The 27395-nt window shown below is 39.5% G+C and overlaps 2 protein-coding genes across 2 annotated transcripts; one reads left to right on the plus strand and one right to left on the minus strand.

Annotated features, from left to right (window-relative positions):
• Positions 1-223: 223 nt before the first annotated feature.
• Positions 224-13965, minus strand: LOC124544109 (coatomer subunit beta). The gene is made up of 20 exons (XM_047122546.1): positions 13784-13965; positions 12961-13055; positions 12329-12558; positions 11337-11506; positions 9828-10035; positions 9010-9147; positions 8195-8393; positions 7975-8120; positions 7726-7866; positions 7484-7639; positions 7188-7300; positions 6816-7003; positions 6432-6746; positions 5787-5930; positions 4954-5115; positions 3629-3774; positions 3140-3229; positions 2294-2446; positions 1348-1502; positions 224-1028 (listed from the first exon to the last, which is right to left on the minus strand). Exons 2-19 carry the CDS (start codon positions 13049-13051, stop codon positions 1419-1421), a joined length of 2874 nt encoding a protein of 957 aa, XP_046978502.1. The 5' UTR covers positions 13052-13055; positions 13784-13965; the 3' UTR covers positions 224-1028; positions 1348-1418.
• Positions 13966-15242: 1277 nt separating this feature from the next.
• LOC124544155 (E3 ubiquitin-protein ligase TM129) lies at positions 15243-27075 on the plus strand. Its single transcript, XM_047122613.1, has 5 exons — positions 15243-15848; positions 24172-24301; positions 24561-24815; positions 25659-25780; positions 26826-27075. The coding sequence occupies exons 1-5, from the start codon at positions 15433-15435 to the stop codon at positions 26971-26973; spliced, it is 1071 nt and encodes a 356-aa protein (XP_046978569.1). The 5' UTR covers positions 15243-15432; the 3' UTR covers positions 26974-27075.
• The last annotated feature ends 320 nt before the right edge of the window (positions 27076-27395 follow it).

The following is a 27395-nucleotide window of genomic DNA, read 5'->3' on the forward strand; positions in this document are numbered from 1 at the left end:
TTTTACAACCTATTCAAAGTAAATGATTTAAGAAGTAGAAACTGTGACCTTGATTTGAAATTACATCACTGGTTGAGATCTGTAATAGTATATAAGATCCCTAATTCATGATGATATATATTTAACAAAAAGATCTTATTTTGATGTTTGTTGGTTTTAAGCAAAAGTATGAATATTACAAAATAATATCATATATCAAGAAAATATTTAAAGAAAAAAAATGTTCATATATCTAAGAAATATATTTAACAAAATGTATGTTTCATAATCATCACAAAGGCAGCATTTTAACTTACAGAGCTGACAAAATGGTTTATAATACAAATTAATTTGTCATAAATATTTTTAATACCTATTATTAAAATGAAATACATATATATAATTTCGAATAGAACAATATAAATCTGTTTATGCTTAAAATATAAAAATGTGGGTAGATACGAAAAAGTTACAATTAAACAAGGATTTAGAAAAATGGTCTCATCGCAACCACATCGTCTCATTCACTCTGAATTATCTTTATATTAATAATAATAATATTTCTAGTAGTAATATTAATATAGTATATTCCAATTCTACGAGCACGAAAATTTAACACGATAAAATACTACAATGTCCTTCCTTTAGTGATAGCGTTTTGCTATTTAAAAACATTATTAATAATAATGTTTCTCATTCCGTTTGTACTAGTCGAATTGGAATTAAAATAGACTATACAAAACTATAGTACGACACAACTTAGATGTAGCATCGACAAAATTCGTAAAACCGATCACATACGAATTGAGTACGCTATCCCAAATTATCAATATTTATTTCTCATGCGAATATGATCTTTGCACAAACGTAATAACTTGTAATATAATATGACCGAATATATTCGTCAATTTGACGCGTCGATTTACATGAACATCTTTTTCTGACGCGTGTATCTATAGCGACGAATAGCGTCGAATGGCGCGATAGAGAGTTGTTTCTATTGGTTGTGTAAATCGGCAGTAATTGTTTTTATTTTCATTCCATTGCATTTTCCGAAGTGAAGTCGAGATGGCCCAGTGGATAGAACGCGTGCATCTTAACCGATGATTGCGGGTTCAAACCCAGGCAAGCACCGCTGATTCATGTGCTTAATTTGTCTTTATAATTCATCTCGTGCTCAGCGGTGAAGGAAAACATCGTGAGGAAACCTGCATGTGACAAATTTCATCGAAATTCTGCCACATGTGTATTCCACCAACCCGCATTGGAACAGCGTGGTGGAATATGTTCCAAACCTTCTCATCAAAGGGAGAGGAGGCCTTTAGCCCAGCAGTGGGAATTTACAGGCTGTTGTTGTTGTTGTTGCATTTTCCGATGCTACATCTAATTTGTGTCGTACTATACGTAATCTACTAAGTGTCGCAGCTGACTTAGCTGGCTCATGCGGCGACTGTGGGCTCGGCCAGCTTCGGCGGGGACTTGTGCATCATGTTGATCTTGTCGCCCAGGCTCAGAGCCATGCCCTGCAACCGCGGACACATCACTTATATAATAATAGGCTATTTGACTGGTTTTTAAAATCCATTTTATAGTGTTTTTTTTTTTATTTCTAGTACATATTTGCTGAAAAATATCATATTCAAATTTCATATTTAAATAGCGCGCAAAAACGCTCTTTGGACAATATGGCGCTGCAAAGGGGTCGGTGACGTCACTTTCCTGTATTTTAACCTGTGGTACATATAGTAGAAAAGTAAGGTTTACAAGAAAGTAACTTCATCATAAGCCCAAACAAACATGACAAACAAAAATGATTGATGATGATGAATTTGAAAAAATGCAATTTTATTTATGGATTTTTTTAATAAATTAAGTATTATATTCAATTTTCGTTACTAAATAGCCATTTTTAAACTCATAATATACACTGATAGCAATCATTCACAAAAGATTTTTCGCATTGTCAAATAGCCTATTATAGGGATTTTTTATGACATAGGCCTGTGCGATAAGTTCTGATGGTAAATGGTCACCACCGATTACAGACTGGTATTGGCGCTGTTTGAAACATTCACCAATCACCAAAGCACCACCAGTTACATCAACTGTCATTGCTTTTGGCTGTTGGAAGAGTTGCTCACTCACCCTTTAAATGGAAACAAAACAATACCAACTGCATATAGAACATTTGGTGACTGGTATCTACCCAAATGGGTTGATACGGGGCCTTACTGAGAAAGTACTAAAGCCTTAACATGGGAATGACTCGAGTGGCCACGTTGGCCCGGCGGCTAGGCTAAAGGCGGGGCCATACCTGCGTCTTGGCGCGGATGCGCACGTGCCCGACGACGGGCGCGCCGGGGCGCTGCAGCGGCGTCTCGATGCTGAGGTTGGCGAGCGCGTCCTCGCCGAAGATGGAGCGCGCGTACAGGTTGGCCGCCATGAAGCCGCACTGCCCCGACAGCGCCTGCACGCCGAGGATTTTCTTGGCATTAGTTTTAATTTAATAAAACACACTCTTGGTGGTAGGGCTTTGTGCGAGCCCGTCTGGGTAGGTACCACCCACTCATCAGTTATTCTACCGCCAAACAACAGTACTCAGTATTGTTGTGTTCCGGTCTGAAGGGTGAGTGAGCCAGTGTAACTACAGGCACAAGGGACATAACATCTTAGTTCCCAAGGTTAGTGGCACTTTGACGATGTAAGGAATAGTTAATATTTCTCACAGCGTCATTGTCTATGTGTGATGTTGACCACTTACCATCAGGTGGCCCATATGCTCGTCCGCCAACCTATACCATAAAAAAAAAACTCGATAGTGGGCCGCCTGATGCCTCTAATACCGCTATGCCTAATGATATTCTAATAAACAGCTATGTTATACCCATACTAAACAACAGGGAAAAGTGTGCCGCGCCGGGGAATAAAAAAGGATAGCTTGATAAAAACAATAAGTAAAAGGGATAACTAGATGTTTTAATTACGCAAAACGTATTACTACGTAATTATGATGTATTATAAGTATAACGTATTACTACGTTTTCTAGTCTTCACTTTTTGCGCGTTAATGACATATCTGTTTACTAGAACATCATTGGCTATGGCAGAAAACATACAGTTCTGTAATCGATAAAAAAAAATTGTTTTAATAACGACTTACCTTATCCGGCGTAAGACACTTCATGTTGGTAGATGCCAAGAGATGCTGTAAGTACTCCTTCAGGTCAGTGATATTCGTGTTAACGGACACCTGAAAAAAATAACGGTCACATATAAAACAAGCGTTCCAATCAAAGTAAGCAGCTATCAAGTCAATGATGTTTTAATAAACAGATATGTTATTTACGCGCAAAAAGTGAAGACTAGAAAACGTCCTAATTAGGATGTTTGCCTTTCATCATAATAATGCCAGTAATACGATATAATACATCATAATTACATAGTAATACGTTTTGCGTAATTAAAACATCTAGTTATCCCTTTTACTTATTGTTTTTATCAAGCTATCCTTTTTACTTTTCACGAAATGTAAAAATAAACTAAAATAAACGGTCCCCGGCGCGGCACACTTTTCTGTTGTTTAGTATGGGTATAACATATCTGTTTATTAGAATATCATTGTATCGAGTGTGATGTGGGAGTGGCGTACCTTGTTCTCCCACTCGAACTCGGCCCACATGTGTCGGAAGTCGGCGTCGCTGCAGGCGGCCGGCTGGATGTAGTCCACGATGTCGATGTGGATGTCATTGAGCACCACCACGCCGCGGTCCGTGCCCGCGCCCGACACCTCGTACACTGCGCACGCGCACGCGCACACCGTCATTGTACCGAAATGTAAGAACGCGTGCATCTTAACCGATGATTGCGGGTTCAAACCCAGGCAAGCATCGTTGTTTCATGTGCTTAATTTGTCTTTATAATTTATCTCGTGCTCAGCGGTGAAGGAAAACATCGTGAGGATACCTGCATGTGACAAATTTCATAGAAATTCTGCCACATGTGTATTCCACCAACCTGCATTGGAACAGCGTGGTGGAATATGTTCCAAACCTTCTCCTCAAAGGGAGAGGAGGCATTTAGCCCAACAGTGGGAATTTACAAGCTGTTGTTGTTGTTGTTGTCGCATCATTACTGTCTCTTTTGCGCTATTACAATGCGCTCTACATAAAAACTATCCTGCTTTGCTATTATCGAATAAATATATAATCAAGTTGTGATTACGTCTTGGATAAAAGATTAGTAGCAAAAAGAATGTTAAGGCTCGCGCAAACTATAGCTGCGACGGGCCGCACCGCAACCCAATATCTTATAATCAGTCAGGTTTTGGCTATCTAAGAAGATGGATAGTTCTTGTTGATGATTCGGTTTCCGTTTGGTAATTCACGAACAGCACACATTCAGCCGTCTACTAGTTGCGTCTGCTAACGCACACTGAGACGGGCCGCATTGCAACGCATAACATCGCCGCAAAAATACGCCCTGGCTAGCGATGCGACAATGCGTTGCGATGCGGCCCGTTGCGGCCTGAGGTGTGCGATAGCCCATACAAAATGTATGAAACTGATTCATGAGAATTTTTGTTATGCGTTGCGGCCGGCCTCGGTGTGCGCCTATCTTTATTGTAAGCTCAAGATTCATATCATCAAACTGATCAATTATCTATACTAGTTACTAGTTATATTCTAAGTTAAAGCTAACGATACGCTTGGCATATACTATATTGTGTAGACTTTTTTTCGCTATTTCACTTTTGTCAACTTGGTAAATGAATCCTTTGTAACAGGAGAGTACTGTCGCCTGAAATACAGGTTTATACCTAGCTCAGGGACAGTAGATTCTATTTGCATATACCTTTTACCTTTATGCATTGTAATCAGATGTCAATGTCTATACCATTGTGATGTGTTTTGAATAAATAAATAAATAAATAAATAAATAAAAAAAAATCCCGTAAAGCGTAGCGCGGTCTCTCACCGATGTTCCCGAAGATGATCCCGTTCTCGGTGGAGGCGACCTTGACGTGCGCGCGGATGGAGGCGAAGTCCCGCGGCGCCAGCACCACGCCCGCCGGCCGCTCCACCAGCCGCAGCTCGCCCAGCGTGGCCAGCTCCACCGTGCAGTTCTGCAGCGTGTCGTCTGCGAACCATCGAACCGACATTATATTTAAACTCGTATAACCTATATAAAAAAAAAGTAAAGTAACAGCCTGTAAATTCCCACCGCTGGGCTAAAGGCCTCCTCTCCCTTTGAGGAGAAGGTTTGGAATGCGGGTTGGTGGAATACACATGTGGCAGAATGACTATGAAATTTGTCACATGCAGGTTTCCTCACGATGTTTTCCTTCACCGCTGAGCACGAGATGAATTATAAAGACAAATTAAGCACATGAGTCAGCGGTGCTTGCCTGGGTTTGAACCCGCAATCATTGGTTAAGATGCACGCGTTCTAACCACTGGGCCATCTCTGCTCATAAATAATAACCTATATAAGCCTGTTTAACTTATATAATTTCCAGCGAAGATCTGCTGATGTTTAGTATAGAAAATAAAATGCCAAAATGTAATTTAATATAAAATGTAAAAAAAGGCACGGGCATCTGCGAGCCTGTGGATGTTGTAAATTAAATAAAAAAAAAAAAACCTATATAAGCCTGGGTTACATATTTTAATTTTTACCCCTATTGCGTGGTAGAATGTATTCATTCTGTTATGAATATTAGCAAAATATCAATACTGTAGAGAGTGAAATTAGAATACATAATAATAAAGTTAAAGTGAGAGTGAGATAGAGAGTGAGAGATAGCTAACCGGTCTGGTTGACGACGAGCACGTCGAGCACGATGTCGTACTGGTTGACGGCGACGATGGCCTCCGCGTACACCGGGTCCGAGAAGCCCGTCAGCTGCGTCACCTTCGACAGCTTGCCGCGCTCCGAACTCGCCGTGCTGCGACCTGCGCCGAGCCCCAAATGAGTCACACCATCGCGCCGATACAAACAAAACGTATTATGTAGACAGCAGGAACAAACACTAACTTGTTACTCCTGTTACTCGACTACATAGAGTCAGTAACTCCTTTGTGGGGCAATGTATACGGTTTTACAACAGGATCCCAGAAAGCGTTCAAAATGCCTCTGTTGCCAAATTTAAAAAAATTATTAAGGAACGCTTGTGTGCAAAAGGTTACTATACAATTAATGAGTTTATGATCGATAGCACACCTTGGGAATGATACGATCGCATCCTGGCTATTTCATCTCATATTAAATTGTTTATTTATATAATACATAAGACAAACAAAAAAAAAAACCCGCTGAGTTTCTGTCGCCGGTTCTTCTCAGGTCAGGGTGTTTTCTTTCCGAACCGGTGGTAGTGTTTCAATTGACCATCAATAAGAAAGTGTAATGCTTCTATATTGAATCAAGATAATTGAGTTTGATTGAGCGGCACGCACCCTGCAGCGCCTTGCTGAGCGACACCTCGAAGATGTCGTGGTGCTGCGCGGCCGCCGCGCCCGCCAGCGCCGCGAACGTGATGCCGCGCTCCACGTCCGCGCGCCGCGACGCGCGCTCCGCCCCGCGCGCCGCGCGCCCCGCCTCCGCGTCCGGCAGCAGCGCGGGCGCGGCGCGCTCGGGCAGCGCCAGCAGCGCGTGCAGCGCGCGCCGCGACGCGTGCAGCAGCGCCTCGCGCGCCACGCCCGGCCGCGCCGCCGCCGCGCGCACGCACGTCGCGCCGTGCTGCGCGTCGTCCGCCGTCAGCCCGCCCGCGCCTGCGCCGGAGGTGACGTTAGTCTGTGACGCTGTGTGTGGACCGTCGCTGGAGCCGGCGGATGGCGGACCTTTGTTGGTCTTGTGGTAGGCGAGCAGCGAGGCGGCGAGGTGCAGCGCGCGGTTGGCGAGGGCGGGCTCGCGCACACGCAGCGACAGCTTGGCCAGCGCGGAGCACGCGCACGCCGCGGTGAAGCTCTCGCCGTCGCGCAGGGCGCTGCTCAGCCCGCCGACCTTGCTGTCGGCCGCAGTCGCCGCCCTGTCATGACACGTTAACATTAAACTTCTCTCTAGAAATCGTATAAAGTAAGAAAATGAGGAAATTCCATTTCCAAGGTCAATATTTATCAGCAAACGTGACAACTCAATATCAGTATCTCATTCGATCGATTGCTTCGCCGTTCAAAAATCATAGTCACACGAGTTTAATGCAGTTAACGTACTTAGGCAAATTAAAGGCGGACTGCGTGGCGTACGCGCCGTCGCTGGTAACGAGCTGCCGAGCGGGCGCCTCCTTCTCCTTCACACTCGGATTTTCTTGTGCACCTTCCTCTTCCTGAGTAGCATTTATTTGCAAATTAAATAATCATCTTCCATTAAATTTACATGACACATAACCACATTTAAAATTTCAATTATAAGCCATGTTTAATCAATGATTAAATGACGAATGCTGTGCCTCGTCCTTTTAAATGTTAAACGAATGACGTCACAATGAGCAATATAAACGCGCACTGACGGCGGGCGCGGCGCAGGCGAGCGGCGGCAGCGCGGCGGCCAGCACGTCGAGCGCGGCGCGCGCGCTGTCGGCGCCCTCCGCGAACTCCGCCACCAGCCACAGCGCCGGCCGCGCGACCTTGCCCACGCGGATGCCGCTCACCGCCTCCAGCAGTTTCTGCGACACGGGTGAGGTTACGGTTCAAGGTCATCTCGAATTATTGCAATTTTAGAAAAACACTGGAGAGGGTGGGCTTCGCTCACCGAGTAGATGCGCGGGCGCAGGTCGGGGAACGCGTGAAGCGCGTGACGCAGGAACAGCAGTACGTCCGCTGCCGCCGCCTCGCTGCCGTCGCCCAGCATCTCCAGCAGCGCCGGGGCCACAGTGCCGGCCACCTCCGGAAACTGAAGAATTAAAATGACAAATAATTTAAGTGGACCGGATTCCTGGTCATCTCTTTGAATGCAGACTGTTAAAATTCCTATGTTGTAACAGTAGAACGAGTGGAGCACCTTGAGTGCGGCTCGGTGCATGGCGCGCACTAGCAGCTGGCGGTACTTGTCCGCGTCGTCGTGGTCGGCGAGCTGCGCACGCGCCGCCTCCTTGCGCAGAGCACCCACCAGCTCCTCCGCGTGTCGCGAGCCGACGAGCTCCAGGGCTGCACACGAAAGAGGGCGGTCAGTGGGGCGCGGGCGGGAGGTTGTTAAGGGGGGGTGGGGGGCGGGGCGTCACCGAGGTGCAGCGTGTGGCGGCGCACGTCGAGGTCGGAGGCGGCGAGCACGCGCAGCACGTCCATGGCGAGGTCGGGCAGCGCGCGCGCGCCCGCGTCCCCGCTGGCGGCGCGCAGCGCGCTCAGGCGCCCCACTACAATCAGCTTCACGTTGTTGTCGCTCTCCTTCACGATCAGGTCGATGTAGCACGCGGCGGCCGCCTGCAACCGATACACGTCGATATTGCATGCTTCATATAGTACTCCCATACATATATGATAAAATTAAAGTTAGAGATCACTCTTTGTGTGAATGTGGTCTAGACGAAGGTTCCTTATCCCATATATTGTTCTCCTGCCCCAATCTCATTCATCCTATATATGACGTTCTCCCTCCTAAAGTCCCTCGCCCTATTAACGTTGAATGTTTGTTAATGTTTGTGTTTAGTCCATTTTGTAAATTTCTATGTAAATATATTGAACGTAATAAGATTAAGTTGTAAATTATTTTGTGATTGTTGTTATGCATTTTAATAGTAGTTGCCTTATTTTATTTACTTTTTATGTAATTATTATTGTTGTGTTGTTTTAGGTTATGGGTCTCCAATTCGTCTAGTGCTATTATGCCTTCAAAATTAATTTGAGCATGTAATCTCGACCGATCCGATCAATCTCCATCGTGTCTTCTCCATCGCACGTGACATTGGCGAAATAATCTGTGCCTCTTTGGCACAAATAAAAGCCACAAAAAAAAAAATGGTTCATATAAACGTGGTCAAGCTCAGACTATAAAGTTACTCAGTGGACTACAAAATGTTCTTATGAGCATGTAGCCGACCTTGATCGCGGCAGGAGCGCAGGAGAGGGTGACGAGAGTTCCGGCCGCTTCGTAGCGCACGGCGGCGCTGGGGGCGTTCAGCAGTCCATAGACGGTGCGAATGAACCGCGAGCGCTCCGAAGGATTCGCGTGGCACACCTGGAAGACAAATATATAAAAGTTATATAAACTACGTCATTATCGTCTAACTACGTCATAATCAACTACGTCATTGATCAGGTGATGTTGCAGTGGTCTCATGTATGTCGTCACACGTATGGATACACCCCTTCGGCAATATGATCGCATGCGCATCTATTGTCCTCGCAGCAACGTCACACGCTTGACCACACCCCCAGCAAGATGGCCGCATGTATCGCTTTTGTTTTCGCCTAGGAGGAGGTCCCAAAAGTGGCAAGCACGCGTGGTGGTTATCGCGAGCGGGGGAATGCCTATATAAGCGCTGTTGTTGTTGTTTATTTTTCATTAATTAATTATTTCAATTACTTTTACTGTACGCTCTAATGTAAACATTATTAACTTGTCACAGTAAATAATTCTTAAAGTCTGCCGGAGTTTTTAATTGGTGGTTAAGCTACGACTCTCTTCAAGTAAATTAAATAGTTAACTCATGCTACTTAATAGCGACGATCTTCGTGGTCGAGTAGTGTGTACACCAGTTTCATGGGTACGGCACTCCGAGATCCCGTGTCTGTGGTACCGTCGTTACTTCTGATGTTCCATGACACAAGTGCTTTGGCTACTTACATTGGGATACACACAGTGGCGTAGCTATCGTAGGGCCAGGAGGTGCAGTGCACCAGGGTTCCCTTCCTCACCTTGTAGATGAGCTCGACGATGACGAGCTGCAGGATGTCGCCGAAGGCGTGCACGTGGTCGAGGCGCTCGGCGAGGTAGGCGAGCGCGCGGCCCTGCTCGGCGTGCAGCAGCATGAGGAACGCGTTGCGCTTGCACGACATGTCCTGCTCGCCCTCCAGGAACGCGCCCACCAGCTCCGGCGCGTCCGGGATCAGGAACTCGAAGTTGCTGCACCCAGGTCACACGAGTGATATAAGAAGTCAGACATACTATTACAGTCAAATGCATTCTGACAACAACCTCCCCGGCCTCCTCTCCCTTTGAGGAGAAGTTTTGGAACATATTCCACCACGCTGTTCCAATGCAACCCGCATTGGAATAGCGTGGTGGAATATGCCACAAACACCCAGACCCAAGACAACATAGAAAACTAATGGTAATCTACATCGACTCGGCCGGGAATCGAACCCGGGACCTCAGAGTAGCGTACCCATGAAAACCGGTGTACACACCACTCGACGACAGAGGTCGTTATATAAATATACATTTGGTTTTAGTACCGCATACATCCGATATATATTGTATATTTTCATTATATAGTAATCAGGGTTCACTGATAGATCAGATCAACGGACATAATTATACCTATCATAATATATATCGATCGATGTAAACGTTGATATCGGATATATACAACAACAGCTAAGCTAAGGCTTCCTCTCCCTTTGTGGAGGTTTTGGAACATATTCTACCACGCTGCGAGTTGATGGAATACACATGTGGCAGAATTTCTATGAAATTTGTCACATGCAGGTTTCCTCGCGATGTTTTCCTTCACCGCTAAGCACGAGATGAATTATAAAGACAAATTAAGCACATGAATCAGCGGTGCTTGCCTGGGTTTGAACCCGCAATCATCGGTTAAGATGCACGCGTTCTAACCACTGGGCCATCTCGACTCATTCTGACAAACTTCAGCAATAATGTTTGCTTAATTAAATCTTAATTAGGTCTTATGCTCAAAAATAGTAGTACAGATCTTAGATGTAAAAGTAATTACTATTAAGCTGAATCTTCGTGAATAGCATCATTACGATGAGACACCCAAATTTTTCAAAAGAAAATAATCAAGTCAAGAAAAAGACCACGATCCTCAGCTAATAAAAATCTGTTATTGGCGGCAATACCTAAGAGATAAACATTCACCTTCGCGCACATTTTTATAGACCTTTTAAGGTGTAAAATACTATACTACATCATTTTCATCAGGTTTGTTTAGCCAAAATTTGCAAAGTAAACTCAAAAGGAGTTTTTGTTTACGACATCACTTTATAATACTCTGAAGTTGTCATTGTTTCTCTAAATTATGCACGTATCTATTTAAAAAAAAGGATCAAAATTCGTTGCATAGTTTTAAAGATCTAAGTATACACAGGCACAGAATTGACTTGGTTTAATACTACGTAGTGATGTAAATATTGGAAATTTCCTGATAGACAATGTTTGATTAAATATATAACAATAGTTACCGATAAATAGTAAATATGGCGAGAACCGCATTTCTCCTGACGTATGAATGTCTGTGATCAAGGCAAGCCCGAATGGCCGGCATTAGAGGCTCCAACAATTCTGGCTCCTTCAGCTTGCAGAGAAACCGGAGTGTCGAGCCCCGGATAAACTCATTAGGATGTTGAAGATCCTTTGTAAAAAGAAAAAAAATACATTATACAGATAAAATATTTTTTATGGTTTTAGTATAATCTGCGGACTTAGAGAATATAACGGGACTATGTTAAAGTACATCGAAATGTCGGTTGTCGAGCCTAGGTGCGGTAACAAAATAATTTCTAAACAAAATGAGCAGTTAGCACAAAAATGATTTCATGTGATTATCATTTCAAAATTTTCTCAATTTCTTCTCATTATTGTAATATAATATTAATCATATCACTTAATTAATACTACATCAACAAATTTATAATATATCACAGTTGCAAATAATGAACAACAATGGACACTACCAAACAAGGAATAACATTACACATTATACATTACATTTGATAAATGTGATATTGTACTTCTTCTAACTTCCAAAGATCACAACTCATCCCCAGTCCAATTAACAACTGATTCAACTGATTCAAATAAACTTACACACTTTTTATTTATCATACAATACAGTCAATTTGCTTTAGTATTCATTAAAACATGATTAATTCAATTACTACTAACATTGCTATATATTTAACAAGGTGCACACTGAATGGAATTGTGAAGCAACACAAATGTCTGCAGCAACAATATAATTTTATCTAGACACGTGGTAGTGTGTTAAGCCAAGTTCAAGCAAGCAAGCAGCACCATGGGTAGCACCATAGCATTATTAATTACACCAATGTTTTAAATATTTTTGGTTTTAGTACTAAACCTGCATGTACACACATTCAAAATATATATCAGTTTTAATTTTTGTTTTAATTTTAAATATAAAATAAATAAAAAATACATTCAAATATCTTACCTTTCTATAAGCATCACAAACTAGGATCATCTCTTGTAGTAGTTTGCCATCAGGAGAGGTCTTTGGTACAATCTCCCAGAAGATAAGTAATAACTTCTTTATAGTATGATCCTGTAGTGGCAGCACAAATCTGATGATTATCATCAACAGACCAGGAATTTTCTCACCGGAGAGTATGATGCTAATAGTTTTCTTTAGGGCTTCAATCTTTTTCTTGATGTCACCCTTTTCTGTAAATTTATAAAGTTTAGTATGACCCCTTGTTCATATTTTGTTATCAATTTATCCAATAGTTGTGTGTAAACCACAATGTGTGAATGTAATATTAAAACTAAAAATATATTCAACATGTACCCTGTTTGACTCAACAAGCTACAAATTTACATAATATGTATGTGAATTTGATTTTTGATACATGCTTGACTACACACTTGAATATCTTGAGTTTAGTATAAAACAATTAATAACATAAAATCTTGATAATAGAGAATTATTATGAAGTAGTACTGGCACAAATAAAGAAGGTTCTCTAACTGACAGTTGATGAATGCAATTCCAACATAAGAACTGATCAAAGGAACATGCCTTAGGATTTTTTAACTAGTAATCATTATTTTAGAAGATTATCTTACCAAGGTCAAGCTTTAGTTGCATTTCATTGTGTGGTTCCGAGTCTGTCGGAAAGTTTATAAGGGTATAACAAGGCTGCTCTACTCCCGCCATGTTACTAAAACAAAATCATTTTTAATGTTAAATACATTTATAGTATTTCAACTAAAAATGCCTATGGGTGTATTTGTTTATATTGCAGGACTATTTACAAATTACTAATAAATATTTACTATTTAAACTGTAATTATAATATTGTAATTACAGTAGTGCTGTAAATATTTATTTATTCCAAGCTACAGATTAGCATTATTTTATACTATTACACTTCCTAGTTAAATTTAATTATAATAATTACACTTAGCAATGTGTGATTTGATTTCTCTTCCCTTTTTCTGAAAAGTGAGTCAGTAATAATGCTAACAGCTATTTCTTCTGCGTCACTTATTTACAATAACTCTTTTTCTTATAAAAGTCTAAGGAAGTATAATCTGGTTGTGGTGTGTGTTTATGTGAATTGTTTTGAAAGAATAAAGTATATTTCAAAATTAAATTATTTCGATTTTATTATTACTATTTAACACTATAAGTTATATCGATACATATTATTTTTTATGATTATGCATATGTATAGTATGTATAATCGGTGTTGAATGTTCGTCGACAATGTATGTCTGTTTGTATATATGTGTATATATTTCATGAATAAAATCTCTGTATGTAGCTGTTGTAGATTAAGAATTACAGTTAAAGTGAACACTTTTTTATATTTAATCAAAAGTAATTGACTAAAACATAATTTTAACATCTTATCTCATCGGCGTCAGAGATTAATTTTAGTTTTACCTTTAAAGTACGCGTCACTGATGTTTAATTATATTCTTAAAAGAGCAGTGTTTTAATAGCATATAGTAAATAGCCTTATTAACTGATATAAATATACAATATGATGAAATTTAACCAATATTATTATTTAATACGTGTCCACATTTCCACATCGAAATTGACATGTCACAAGTGTCAATAAATTGACGACTGACGTTCCTCTTCGAATTCATATGTCTCGAATATCGGTATCGCTGAGTCGATAAACGTTTTTAGAATCGATTAAAAATTCTTAATTTATACTTTTAATTATTTATTCTTACATTCCTAGATCGTTGCATTTAAAAAAAATGTATTATCACTTTCCACAAAATAAAGCCTAATCTAAACTGACTAATCAAATTAGTATCATGTATCTTATGAAGTAGCATACAGAATAAGCTATTTGACAATGCGAAAAATAAATTGTGAATTATTGTAATCAGTGTATATTATGAGTTTAAAAATGGTTATTTACTATCGAAAATTGAAAATAACACTTAATTTATTCAAAAAACAATAAATAAAAATGCTTTGTTCCAAACGTTTGTCACGTGACACAAAACGCTTCTGATTGGCCGGGCTTGTGATGAAGTCACTTTCTTGTAAACTTTGCTTTTCTACTATATGTACCACAGATTAAAATACAACAAAGTGACGTCACCAACCCCATTGCAGCGGCATATTATCCAAGTAGCGTTTTCGCGCGTTATTTAAATATGGAATTTTTAATATGATATTTTTCGGCAAATATGGACTAGAAATAATAAAAAAACAACTTTTACTGGGTTCCTTAACCTCTACTAAATAATATAAAATGGATTTCAAAAACCAGTCAAATAGCCTATTATCGACTGGAACAAATTTAATACACAACAAATATATTTTGATAGCAACAGGTGCTAGAGCAGAGATGGCCCAAGAGCAGAGATGGCCCAGTGGTTAGAACGCGTGCATCTTAACCGATGATTGCGGGTTCAAACCCAGGCAAGCACCGCTGATTCATGTGCTTAATTTGTCTTTATAATTCATCTCGTGCTCAGCGGTGAAGGAAAACATCGTGAGGAAACCTGCATGTGACAAATTTCATAGAAATTCTGCCACATGTGTATTCCACCAACCCGCATTGGAACAGCGTGGTGGAATATGTTCCAAACCTTCTCCTCAAAGGGAGAGGAGGCCTTTAGCCCAGCAGTGGGAATTTACAGGCTGTTACCTTTTTTTTTACTTTACTTTTAGGTGCTATGTTATTACTGATTTATTGTAATAGCACCTAGGTAGATATGCGTTTTTTTTTTGGCAACCGGCATGTAATTTTTCATCATATAGATTTTAAATCGATATTGAAATCTTATTATTCGAATAGGTTGTTAACTTGTAATTCGTGACTCGTTGGTTGTTTGTATTTTGCTTATGACATGATACGTCAAAATCAGTTTACCTTTCTGTCATTTTTAGTTGTTACTTGTGTGCAAACTGTGAAGCTGTAAAATGCGTTTATCCCTTAAAATAAATATAAATAGTGACATCGATCAATACATTTGCATTGCTCAGTGAATCTTTTCCACTTACCAACCTACGCAGTACGCACATTCAATTTAAGCACGGGAAATTGCACAGTGTTATTCATAATGGATATCTTAATTACTCTTTTTTATATTCTTTTTTCGATTTGTGTTGTATATCCTCCCGCTGAGTTTGTTTCCGCCGGTTTCACTATAGCTCAACTCTTTGACAATTGGCTTGGCTCTGAGAATACGAATTTTATTGGATATCATATGAAGAGAACAACTATAACAGTCTTAATACATTCTATGCTGCCAGCTGGGTATCTCGCTACTCTCTGGTGCGGTGGTGTGCGTGGAGAATGGATGCTATCGGCTGCAGCCGCAGTATTGATCATCCCATTTTATATGGGGTACAAAATGGTCACTTGGTGGGAATATGACAAGAGTAAACACCCAGTTGTAAAAGCTTTATTGCCTTACGTGACACCAGGGATTGATTGGAGAGTCGTGGCATCCAACTTCAATGTAGAGTTTCGAAGGTATTTTATTTGTAATCTAATTTACAATAGGTCTGTTATTGTAGGTCAACAGTCAACAGAAATATTTCATAGATATGTGGTGATAGGGCAATCTGGTTAGGTACCATTTACCATTACCGTCATTCATGTTCTAATTGTAGCTGTCGAAAGCCGTTAATTGGCTTCATAATATATTGTAACTCTAGTCACAAGGAATATAAAATCGAAGTCTGAATGCTTGGTGGCCCTTTGATTTTAAAAGGTATGGGTAATACCAGCATGTAATATTATTATTAATAAAGACTTTTCTCAAAAAAACATTTGATTAAATATAAAAAGCATGTATTGTTTGAAATTTTAGTCAGTGTATGTTACATCTGGTATTACTTATATTCGAAAGTTTTGCTGTGGTGTAAAGTTTTTACTGCACACCTTCATCTCTCACTATCTTTATCAAATAACAAAATAACCAGCTTATCAGAGGTTTAGGTACTGACATTCAAATTACTTTTTTTTGCCATTAATCCTTATTAATTAATTATATTCAACATTATTCAAAATGTTAACCTATGATATTGAATCAATATTTTTAATGTTTTACTATTTTTGACATCAGGAGAGATATAGACTGTTTTTTTTTATATACTCTTGTAATCCATTCAGCAGATAGTGTTCAAATTTGTTGATGGTCAACTATTTGCAAAACAACGTGCAGATTTCATGAAAAGAATAAAATCATTTAATTTTATTTAAAAGATACAACATATTTGAGAATCAAAGCTAAACTATTTATTTTGTCAAATCAGTTCACAACTACCCACAATCATATAATATTAATTAATCATTCATTACAAACATAACATACCTTCCCCTCACACATTTAAGTTATTTATTACATGTAAAGATTTGCCCAATTACAACAATAAAATAATTTGGAAATTAATTAATTATCATTCTGTAGTATTTGGTATGCCAATTATATCCGGCCACAATTCTGGTGGCGGTATTTCAATAGGTTCATCTGTTTGTAGTGAGTCAGAGTTTGATCTAGGTGATAAAGATACAGGAGGCATGGTTCTATCTTGAGGCTCGTTATTTTGTCTAGTCGCCTCAACACTGCGAGCCAGAATTTGATCAACATGCCGACGTTGTAATACTCCGTCTTCTGTCCACACCAGATATGAGCTGGGACCCTCTACCATCTCTACTACAGCCCTCTTCCATTTCTCACCTGGTCCATACATACGAATCAGTATCGGTTGGTCCACTGTGAAAGCTCTTCTTGGTGAGGTTTGGGCTGCATTATCCAACTGTAACTCAGTACGACTTGGTACAGCATCTGGGTGTAAATTAGACACTGCTGTTCTGTATTTACGCCCATTTAACATCTCAGCAGGACTTTTGTTAGTAGTAGTGCAAGGTACTGTACGTAAATAGTATAAAACTCTAGGGAGTTTTTCACTCCATGGTATCTCCAACTCAGACAATTTCTTCAATTTATTTTTGAAACTTTGTATACTCCTTTCAATTTGGCCATTGGTAGCTGGATGATATGGTGGAGAATACAAATGTTGTATCCCATTTTTGCTTAGGAAATTATTAAACTCTTCAGAAACAAAAGTCCTACCATTATCAGAAACTAATACATCAGGAAGTCCCTGAGATGCAAATATTTTCCTGAGAATTGTTGTTACACTGGTACTATTCATAGACGTAACAATCTCTGCTTCCAACCATTTACTGTAGCTGTCAATTAATAATAGAAAAGTTTTACCTTGGAATGGGCCTGCAAAATCTATATGCACTCTTCTCCATGGCTTTTCAGATACAACCCACGTCTGCGGGTCCCTTGGTGGGTTGTTTCTTACCGCTTGACACTGATGACATCCAGAAACTAATCTCTCTATCTCCTTATCCATTCCATACCACCAAACATATCCTCTAGCACAAGCCTTAGTTTGCACAATTCCTGCATGTGGAGCATGTAATAACTTTAACACATCCTCCTGGAGGGTTTTAGGGATAACAACTCTATTGCACCACAGTAAACAATCTTTACTATGTGATAGAGCTTCTTTGCGCTGCCAAAATGGTTGTAAGGTAGGATCGGAGTTTGAACGTGGCCATCCATGTAGCATGTTAAACATAACCTTCCGTAAAACCGGATCTTTTTTCGTCTCCGATGCTACCTTATTAGCATCTAAGTTCCAGCCATCTGGAGTCTCATCCAGTAATAAAACATCCTTGAGAGGAGCTTCCTCCACAGAAGCCGTAGGAACAGTCCATCTACTAAGAGCATCAGCATTACCAATCAACTTTCCTGCTCTGTACTTAATAATATACTGATAACAGCTTAATTTTAATGACCAACGCAACATTCTAGGTGATATCTGTTCTGGTATTAGTTTATCTGGATTAAACAAACCAACCAAAGGCTTATGGTCTGTTATAATAGAAAATTTACGACCTGCTAAATATTCATGAAACTTTGACAATCCAAATATTATTGCTAAAGCCTCCTTGTCAATTTGTCCATAACGTCTTTCATGTTTCTGCAGAGTTCTCGATGCCATCATAATTGGCCTTTCAGAACCATCATCCATTACATGTGCAATGATTGCTCCTAAACCATAATCAGATGAATCACAAATAAGGAGCAATTCTCTATCCAGCTCATATCCTACCAAAGTCAATTCCGAAGATAGAAGATTCTTAGCCGTATCAAAAGCTATTTGTTCAGGTTCACCCCAATTCCAAGGTCTCTTAGAAACTAGCAAGCGGTACAGTGGTTCCAAAAGTGTAGCCTTATCGGGTAAAAACTTTTCATAAAAGTTATACAGGCCTAAAAATGCTCGTAAAGTTTGTTTATTTGTTGGTGCTGGTTTCTCACGAATCTCCTTAACCGTAGCTGGTGCCGGGTGTAAGCCATTAGCATCAATCATATGACCAAGGAAAGTGATACTTTCAGCTGCAAATATACATTTTGATACATTTAATCGAAAACCCATATCATGCAATTTATCTAAAACTTCATACAATCGCTGTTCATGCTCTTCTTCATTCCGGCCCATAATTGCTATATCATCTAATAAACAAGCAACTCCCTCCTTGTCAGCAAAGGCTGTAGACATCACCCGTTGGAATATAGCCGGTGCTGCATTTACACCAAATGCTAGGCGATTCATTTTCATTAATCCAATAGGTGTGTTCAGAGTTAAAAGCATTGCTGTCTTATCATCCACTTTTAATTGTGTATAAGCTTGTTTAAGGTCTAGTTTACTGAATACACGACCACCACTCAGCTTTACAAAAGCCTCCATCGCTTTAGGAAGTGGAAAAGAATCTACATCAATTGCCGCATTAACTGTAGCTCGATAATCACCACAAATCCGTAGTGACCCATCATCCTTTTTCACAATGCGTAATGGAGTAAGCCCAATTGGAGTAATTTACAGGAGTTAGAATTCCTTGATCCACCATTTTATTTAATTCTTCATTAACTTGCTGTTTTAAAGGAAACGGAATTGCTCGGGCTTTTAAAAATTTTGGTGTAGCATCAGCACGTACATGTAAAGACACCAGTGGTCCCTTATATTCTCCTAATTCACTAGCAAATAATCCAGGAAACTGATTCACTAAATTTGTTATCTTATCTTCAGACCAACAAAGTCCAACAATTTCAATATTTAATCCATGAAACCAATTCCGACCTAAGAGACTAGGTCCTTTGCCCGAAACCACTATCAAGTCACATCGAGCTTCCTTAGCACCCAACTTCACATGTACATTTACTTCACCGACTACTTTTAATGGTTCACGAGTCCATGTTACAAGTTTTATATTAGTAGCATTAAGTGAAGGAGGAATTGACCACAATTTATTGTATGTATCTTCAGAAATAATAGTTCTTGATGCTCCAGAGTCAATTTCCATAGTCACTTTAACACCTTCAATCATAACATCTGCTGTTATCGGCTGACGATAATTTTCGGAGCAGACATATATACCCATCATAGATCTATCACTGAATGTTGCCTCCTCCCCACTGTTTTCAATATTAGAGATATCCTGCGTCTTTCCAGATCGTTTATTGCATACAGCTGCAATATGCCCAAATCTCTTACAATAAAAACATCTTGCTTTTATAAATGGACATTTCTCTCCTGGCTTATGTGCACGCGAAAAGTGTCGGCAATCATTGGATCTGATTTTACTAATATCCATGGGTTCTGTAACATGGAACGGAGTTTGCTTTGTCTCATTAGCATCGGGGTACAAATCAAGTAACGCCGCTTGGTGATTAAGACACGTCTGTACAGCTGTTTCATATGTTAAACCTTTAATCTTCAATAATTCACGCCTTAAGCGGTCATCACGCACACCCAACACTAACCGGTCTCTTAACTGACGTTTTAAATCCACAAAATTACATTTAGCGCCTAGTAAACTTATCGCCGAAACAAAATCTTGCACGCTTTCACTTTGTAATTGTTGACGTTTATGAAATTTTCCCGCTTGTAAAATTTCGTTAACTTCCGGCTCAAAAAACTGATCCAAAACACGAAGAATGTCGCTAAAGTTCACATTCGTTGGTCGATTTGGAACCAATAGTGATGCAATTAATGAATAAGTCTCCTTCCCGCATTGGGATAAAAACAAAGAACGCGCTTTGTCAAGGTTGGTTTCTTCATAACCCGTTGCATCCAGAGCACACAATAATTGTTCTTTATAATCACACCACTTGTCCGTTTTAGGGTTAAATCGTCCGGGAAACACTATATTAGCAATATTCGATGCCATTTTCCACAAAAATTTATTAATTTTCCACAGTCGCCATTAAAAGATACAACATATTTGAGAATCAAAGCTAAACTATTTATTTTGTCAAATCAGTTCACAACTACCCACAATCATATAATTGTTAAGAAATAATCGCAAGACCTCCCGAACATCGAGCGCTACCAAGAATTACCATACCGTGAGAAATAATCACACCATGCATTCCTTGAAGCTACCACCTGTTGCCAGCGTCGCTGCTTTGTTTCGCAAGACCTCCCGAACATCGAGCGCTACCAAGAATCACCATACCGTGGGGACCATTCAGTGATTTACCGATTTCGTATATAAATATGTAATTCAGACTACAGAACTTCACTTTTTGTTCTAACATCGAACAGACTGTCACGTATATTATAAATTAGAAATAATTAATTGTTAAATTAAATTATTTAAATAAACGTATAAGTTAAATTCGTTCGGTTTCATTCTGCATCCTCAACGGCAGCCCTACGTAATTGGCGCAGTCGGTAGGATGCTCGCGGAACGTTTCGCGTAGAAGATTTCCGTAATCGCGTGAAGCCCCGCCGTAGCTTGTCTAGCTGCTGCATCCGTAGCATCCGAATCTACGAGTAGTGCTGCACGAGAGGTATCCAGACATCGATAACGCAGAGAGACCGAAACATGTTCATGTGAGTACACTAGATTCTTTTTAGTGGTTGCTCAATCCTAGCCTAACTAACCTGTGTGTTAATAAAATTTGCCAAGATTTTTCATTTAAGAAAATCGAAGGAACCTAGGATAGTTATTAGTAGTAGGCAAACTTTCGTAGATAATAGAAGAGATATTAGTTTAAGTAGTATAGAAGAACAAACGGAAATGTCTGAGTTAGACACCATTTATAAAGCCTTAAGGTTGGTACCCGAGTTCGACGGGAACCCAAATGTACTTACTAGATTTTTAAAATTATGTGATCAATTGGTAGGACAGTTTTGTAGTGATAGTAGTAGTGAATTAAGTAGGTGTGCTCTTCTCAACGGAATTCTTAACAAAGTAACAGGCTCTGCTGCTCGCTTAATTAATTCTAATGGGATTCCATCCGACTGGCAAGGCATTCGAACTGCTTTAGTGAACAACTTCGCGGACCAACGAGATGAGACCGCTCTATATAACGATTTAGCTATTTTATCGCAAGGTTCAAAATCCGGGAACCCACCCCCTACGAACTACTTTAAATCTAAAGAAGTAAATTACAATAGTTTCATTGACAATTCTATATACGATGAATATGCCGATTATTACGATCCTTATTTAACAGAGCACCTATTGCAGGAATATATACTAGATCACCGTAAGCGAATGTTAAAGGTATACGAAATCATTAATGAAACCGCCCTTCAGCGTCGTACTGAAATAACCGAGAACATTAATAGAAATGGCATAAAAAATAAAACATATGCACCTGATCAACGAATCTATGTCAGAAATCCCCTAGCTAATAGACAGAAATTAGCTGCCCGCTATACGAACGATACGGTTGTAACAGATTTACCTATACATATTTATACAAAGAGAAAGAGAGGACCCGTACCCAAGTCGCGCCTGAAACGGGTACCTAATCTCCGGAAATTTAGATTATACGGACGCACTAAAGTACGAAAATGCCATTGCTATTCTACAAAAGAACGAAAATAACTTAGCCATTGAAATAAATCATCAAATAAGTTTAAGCAAGCAGTGGGCATCTCAGAGTTCAAATGTTACAGATAGGATAGTAGAAAACCAGAGGAAAATAGAGAACATTATTAAAACCATCTTAGATAATGATGTTAGGAAAGAAGAAGATGCAATTAAGTATTTTCATTTAGCCCAGCTACTTACAATACTAGGTGATGACATAGACAATTTGTCACAAGAGTTGTCAAAACTACAGAATCTATTGGCATTCATAAGAGCTAAAAGCATCCATTATTCCGTTCTCGATTACGACACTTATATAGTTATGTTAAATAAACTAAAAGGTTTATACAATTCAAATGTAGTGCTAGATATTAATTTTAGGGAATATTTAGATCTATTAAGATTAGGATATTATTATAAAGATAATGATATAATCTTGGTAATTAAGTTTCCAATCATGAATCCCAATAACTACATCCTTTACAAATTGTCCTTAGCCCCTAATAGTAATGATAAAATTATAATCCCTACCTATCCATACGTAGCAATTAACGAGAAAGATCTACTGTATATAGAGACAGAATGTCCGAAGTACAGTCACGGTCATCTTTGCGAGGACAACTTAAACCGACACTATGGAGAGCAAACGAGCTGCATTCAACATCTTATACTCCAGCAACATATCCATGAAACCTGTCGGGTTACTCCAGTAATCTTATCTTCTCAAGCCATGGAACAATTGGATGATCGTCACTATGTTCTGAGCTTTCCCAACTTAACGAAAGTTCATTTAACCTGTTCTCAAGATCAATACAAAAACCTTCTCGGAAGCTATCTAGCTGAAATACCTAAAGGGTGTGCTCTACAAACGTCCATCTTCACCATCACTAACCACCATGATCAAGTAAAAGGACAAGTTTTGAAAATGTTGAATATAGAATATAGTAATGAAGATCCATACAAAGCGACAGCGAAGAACATCTTGAAATTGAACAGTATAGATTTGACTCACTTACATTCAACCAATACCAGGATTGCCTCTCAAGAACCAGTGACTTTGGAATTGTCGAACTTAGACACGCTCTATCACACGACTATACCTGTCTACCTACTCATCGGTGCATCAGTACTCACTATTAGCATCGTCCTCATTCGTCGCAAATGTATGCATTTAAGAAATACCAACCAGAAGGACAATGAGGCAACCAGAACACAAGAAGTCCAGGACAGCCCCAGAGATCCTATGTCTCTATCAGCACTATTTTCGACAAAAGTCTCCAAATAGCTGCTGATCCTGCGGAGGGAGTTGTTAAGAAATAATCGCAAGACCTCCCGAACATCGAGCGCTACCAAGAATTACCATACCGTGAGAAATAATCACACCATGCATTCCTTGAAGCTACCACCTGTTGCCAGCGTCGCTGCTTTGTTTCGCAAGACCTCCCGAACATCGAGCGCTACCAAGAATCACCATACCGTGGGGACCATTCAGTGATTTACCGATTTCGTATATAAATATGTAATTCAGACTACAGAACTTCACTTTTTGTTCTAACATCGAACAGACTGTCACGTATATTATAAATTAGAAATAATTAATTGTTAAATTAAATTATTTAAATAAACGTATAAGTTAAATTCGTTCGGTTTCATTCTGCATCCTCAACGGCAGCCCTACGTAATTTAATATTAATTAATCATTCATTACAAACATAACATTATTATTATATTGTGTTGATTAATAGGATAGAATGTCATTCACTATTAGTGGCCAGTAATTAATATGCTGATATCTTTTGTATTTACAATCTACAATATAATATAGTTATAAATCAGTATTTTATTTTAACTTTAACAAATTTAATATATTTAAATTTTTCTATTTCAGTGTGGATAAAGTATCAATAACATTAAGTGCAACCAGCAAATTTGTTGTTACTCACTCATGGCTTGTTAAAGTGACTCAATATGGAATAAACTTAGTGAAACAGAGAGACTGTGCATTGGTAGCTACAGCAGTGAGTATTTTAAACATTTCTTATTCTATGTTTAAAATAGAAGTAAAGAGGACCTTCGGGACCATAGACACTGCACGATCAAAGCTAGATAAGATAGAGCTACTGACTTCTTAATATATTGTCTATGTATATATCACATAAATATGTTTTAGAGTAATTGTCTTTTTAAATTATAGTTTGTTTGAAGTACTTTTTAATTGTATTATGTATTTAGTTTGGTAGCTAATTGTCTATGAATGACAATTAATAATTGTTACAGACTGACAGCCACAACTTATCAACATCGGGTGAGGATGAAGTGCAATATGTAAACATAGAAGCTATCCCATCGAGGGAAGACATAAAAAAATTCACATTTAGGATTTCTACAACATCTCTCAGAGACTTACAGCCAAGATTAGACAGGGCAATACGAGTTCCGGAGCATATATCATTGCTGCCTACACTGATTGAGAGATTTGTAGATGTTTTCAAACAGCATGTCGAGCAGAATCCTGTTTACCAAATTGAAGAGGTAACACTGAATATTTGACTACTTTGATGTTTTTATTACCGAATTTCTGATTCCCCATTCATCTGCCATTTTAAGATGGTATAGTACGACACAACTTAGATGTCGCATCGGCAAAATTCGTAACACCGATCACATCCGAATTAAGTGCGCTATCCCAACTTATCTATATTTATTTCTTATGTAAATATAATCTTTACACAAACGCAATACCTTGTAATATCATATGACCTAATATATTCGTCATTTTGACACGTCGATTTACATCCACTTGCTTTCTCGGGTTGAACTGACCCGAGAATATAAAGCTACGAATAGCGTCGAATGGAAGCTATTTATATTGGTTGTATAAATCGGCAGTAATCGGTTTTATTGAATTTGCCGATGCTACATCTAAGTTGTCTTACTATTGTAACTTACCTTACTTTATTCCCTCTAGAGACGAAATAAAACAGGAGCGAGAAAGGATTTTTTTTTTTATGGTATAGGTTGGCGGACGAGCATGTGGGCCACCTGACGGTAAGTGGCCACCATCGCCCATAGACATTAACGCTGTAAGAATTATTAACTATTCCTTACATCGTCAATGTGCCACCAACCTTGGGAACTAAAATGTTATGTCCCTTGTGCCTGTAGTTACACTGGCTCACTCACCCTTCAGACCGGAACACAACAATACTGAGTACTTTTGTTTGGCGGTAGAATAACTGATGAGTGGGTGGTACCTACCCAGACGGGCTTGCACAAAGCCCTACCACCAAGAGGATATCTAGGATCTGTCAAGATTCTGCAATATTTTTGTTCAGTTGTCCAAACCGAAATTATTCTAAATTTGAATTTGAACAGGAAGTTGAGCTCTGCATCGGATGTATGCAAAACCCGGCTGATGTGAAGTTAGATCGGCGCTGCGTGCCGCCGCCGCCGCACATCCAGGACGAGAACGTGCCGTGTCAACAGTGCAATTGCAGGTAATAAAATTAAGATACAATTTTATAATTGAGTCTTATTAGCCTATGCTAATAGACAGACAGTCCTTTAATCTGGCTCCAATCAAATGAGAAATAAAGATACACCAACCTTAGGCTTAGACTTACAAATTCCATGCGATGCTACAAGCAGTTTTTAATTATTATTAGATTTATAATACAACACTATTAGAGTAAACGAATTATATCCACTTTAATTTTATTTCCAAATTTTTGATAAATTCGTTTACGTAGAAATTTGTGGGAAAAGGCTATTTTACTACCTTATTTAGTGCTGGCGGTATTGTCACATCCGTGTAAACGAAACATATTTAGTCAGCTTTCGTTGAATGTGATAAAGGGCTATCGTAAAACAAATGACAGTTTTTATTTTTACTCCAAATGAAATCGCGTAAATAGTAATTACCATCCATTTTTTTAATTAGTTTCGTAGTAACCCTATAGTATAATTATATTTTATTAACGGGTCAGCTTTTCATCAATTAATTTACATAAATTGTCGTCGCTGTATAATTGTAGGGAACACGACGGCGACACTTCAACACATATGAAGGCTTGCTCAAACTTGCGTGACCAAACATTACATATTGTTATAATATGCCGAGTGCCAATACATATATAGTAAATTGACTACAGCTGGATAACATAACAACAACAACAACAACAGCCTGTAAATTCCCATTGCTGAGCTAAAGGCCTCCTCACCCTTTGAGGAGAAGGTTTGGAACATATTCCACCACGCTGTTCCAATGCGGGTTGGTGGAATTCAAATGTGGCAGAATTTCTATGAAATTTGTCACATGCAGGTTTCCTCACGATGTTTTCCTTCACCGCTGAGCACGAGATAAATTATAAAGACAAATTAAGCACATGAAACAGCGGTGCTTGCCTGGGTTTGAACCCGCAATCATCGGTTAAGATGCACGCGTTCTAACCACTGGGCCATCTCAAATCTTAAAAAGTTACAAAGTCATATTAAAATGTTACAATGAGCCTAAGTGTAACAAAGAGCGCGACGGTATGTCAGGGTGCTGTGGTGCGCGGCGTGCATGGCGCGCTGGTGGGCGGCGCGCGCGGGCGGCCCGCCGGCGTCGTGGCTGGCGGCGCGCGGCTCGTGCCCCGTGTGCCGCGCGCCCTTCTGCCTGCGCGACGTGCGGCCCGCGCGCGCCTCCTGACGCCGCGCGCGCCCCCGAGCCCTCTTCGGCTTCTGAGCTATCTCGAACGCTATCACGTCTCCGACTGTTGAGCGAAGATTGCCTCCCCAGTTTATTTGATTTTTTGAATTTTATATACGAAGTAAATATTTGTTTACTAATATTTTACTGGTATTTCATTTTTTTTTTGTGTATATAGAACACGTGGTAATCAATTTTGAAAACGATTGTGCTTGGTTCACACTTGTGAGTTAATGACTATCAGATGTGACACCGACTTAGCTAAATACTGAATGTTAGGATATATTCATCGCATTTTGCTGTATCGACTGTAAGACTAACCCCCGTCAAATGAATTACTCACCTATAACTTGTTACAGAAAATTGGTCCAGGTTTATACAGTTCGCAGATAGTATATTCTCTAATGTAAAAACTAGTGGTG

Source organism: Vanessa cardui, chromosome 4 (assembly GCF_905220365.1).
Source record: "Vanessa cardui chromosome 4, ilVanCard2.1, whole genome shotgun sequence".
Lineage (NCBI taxonomy): Eukaryota > Metazoa > Arthropoda > Insecta > Lepidoptera > Nymphalidae > Vanessa > Vanessa cardui.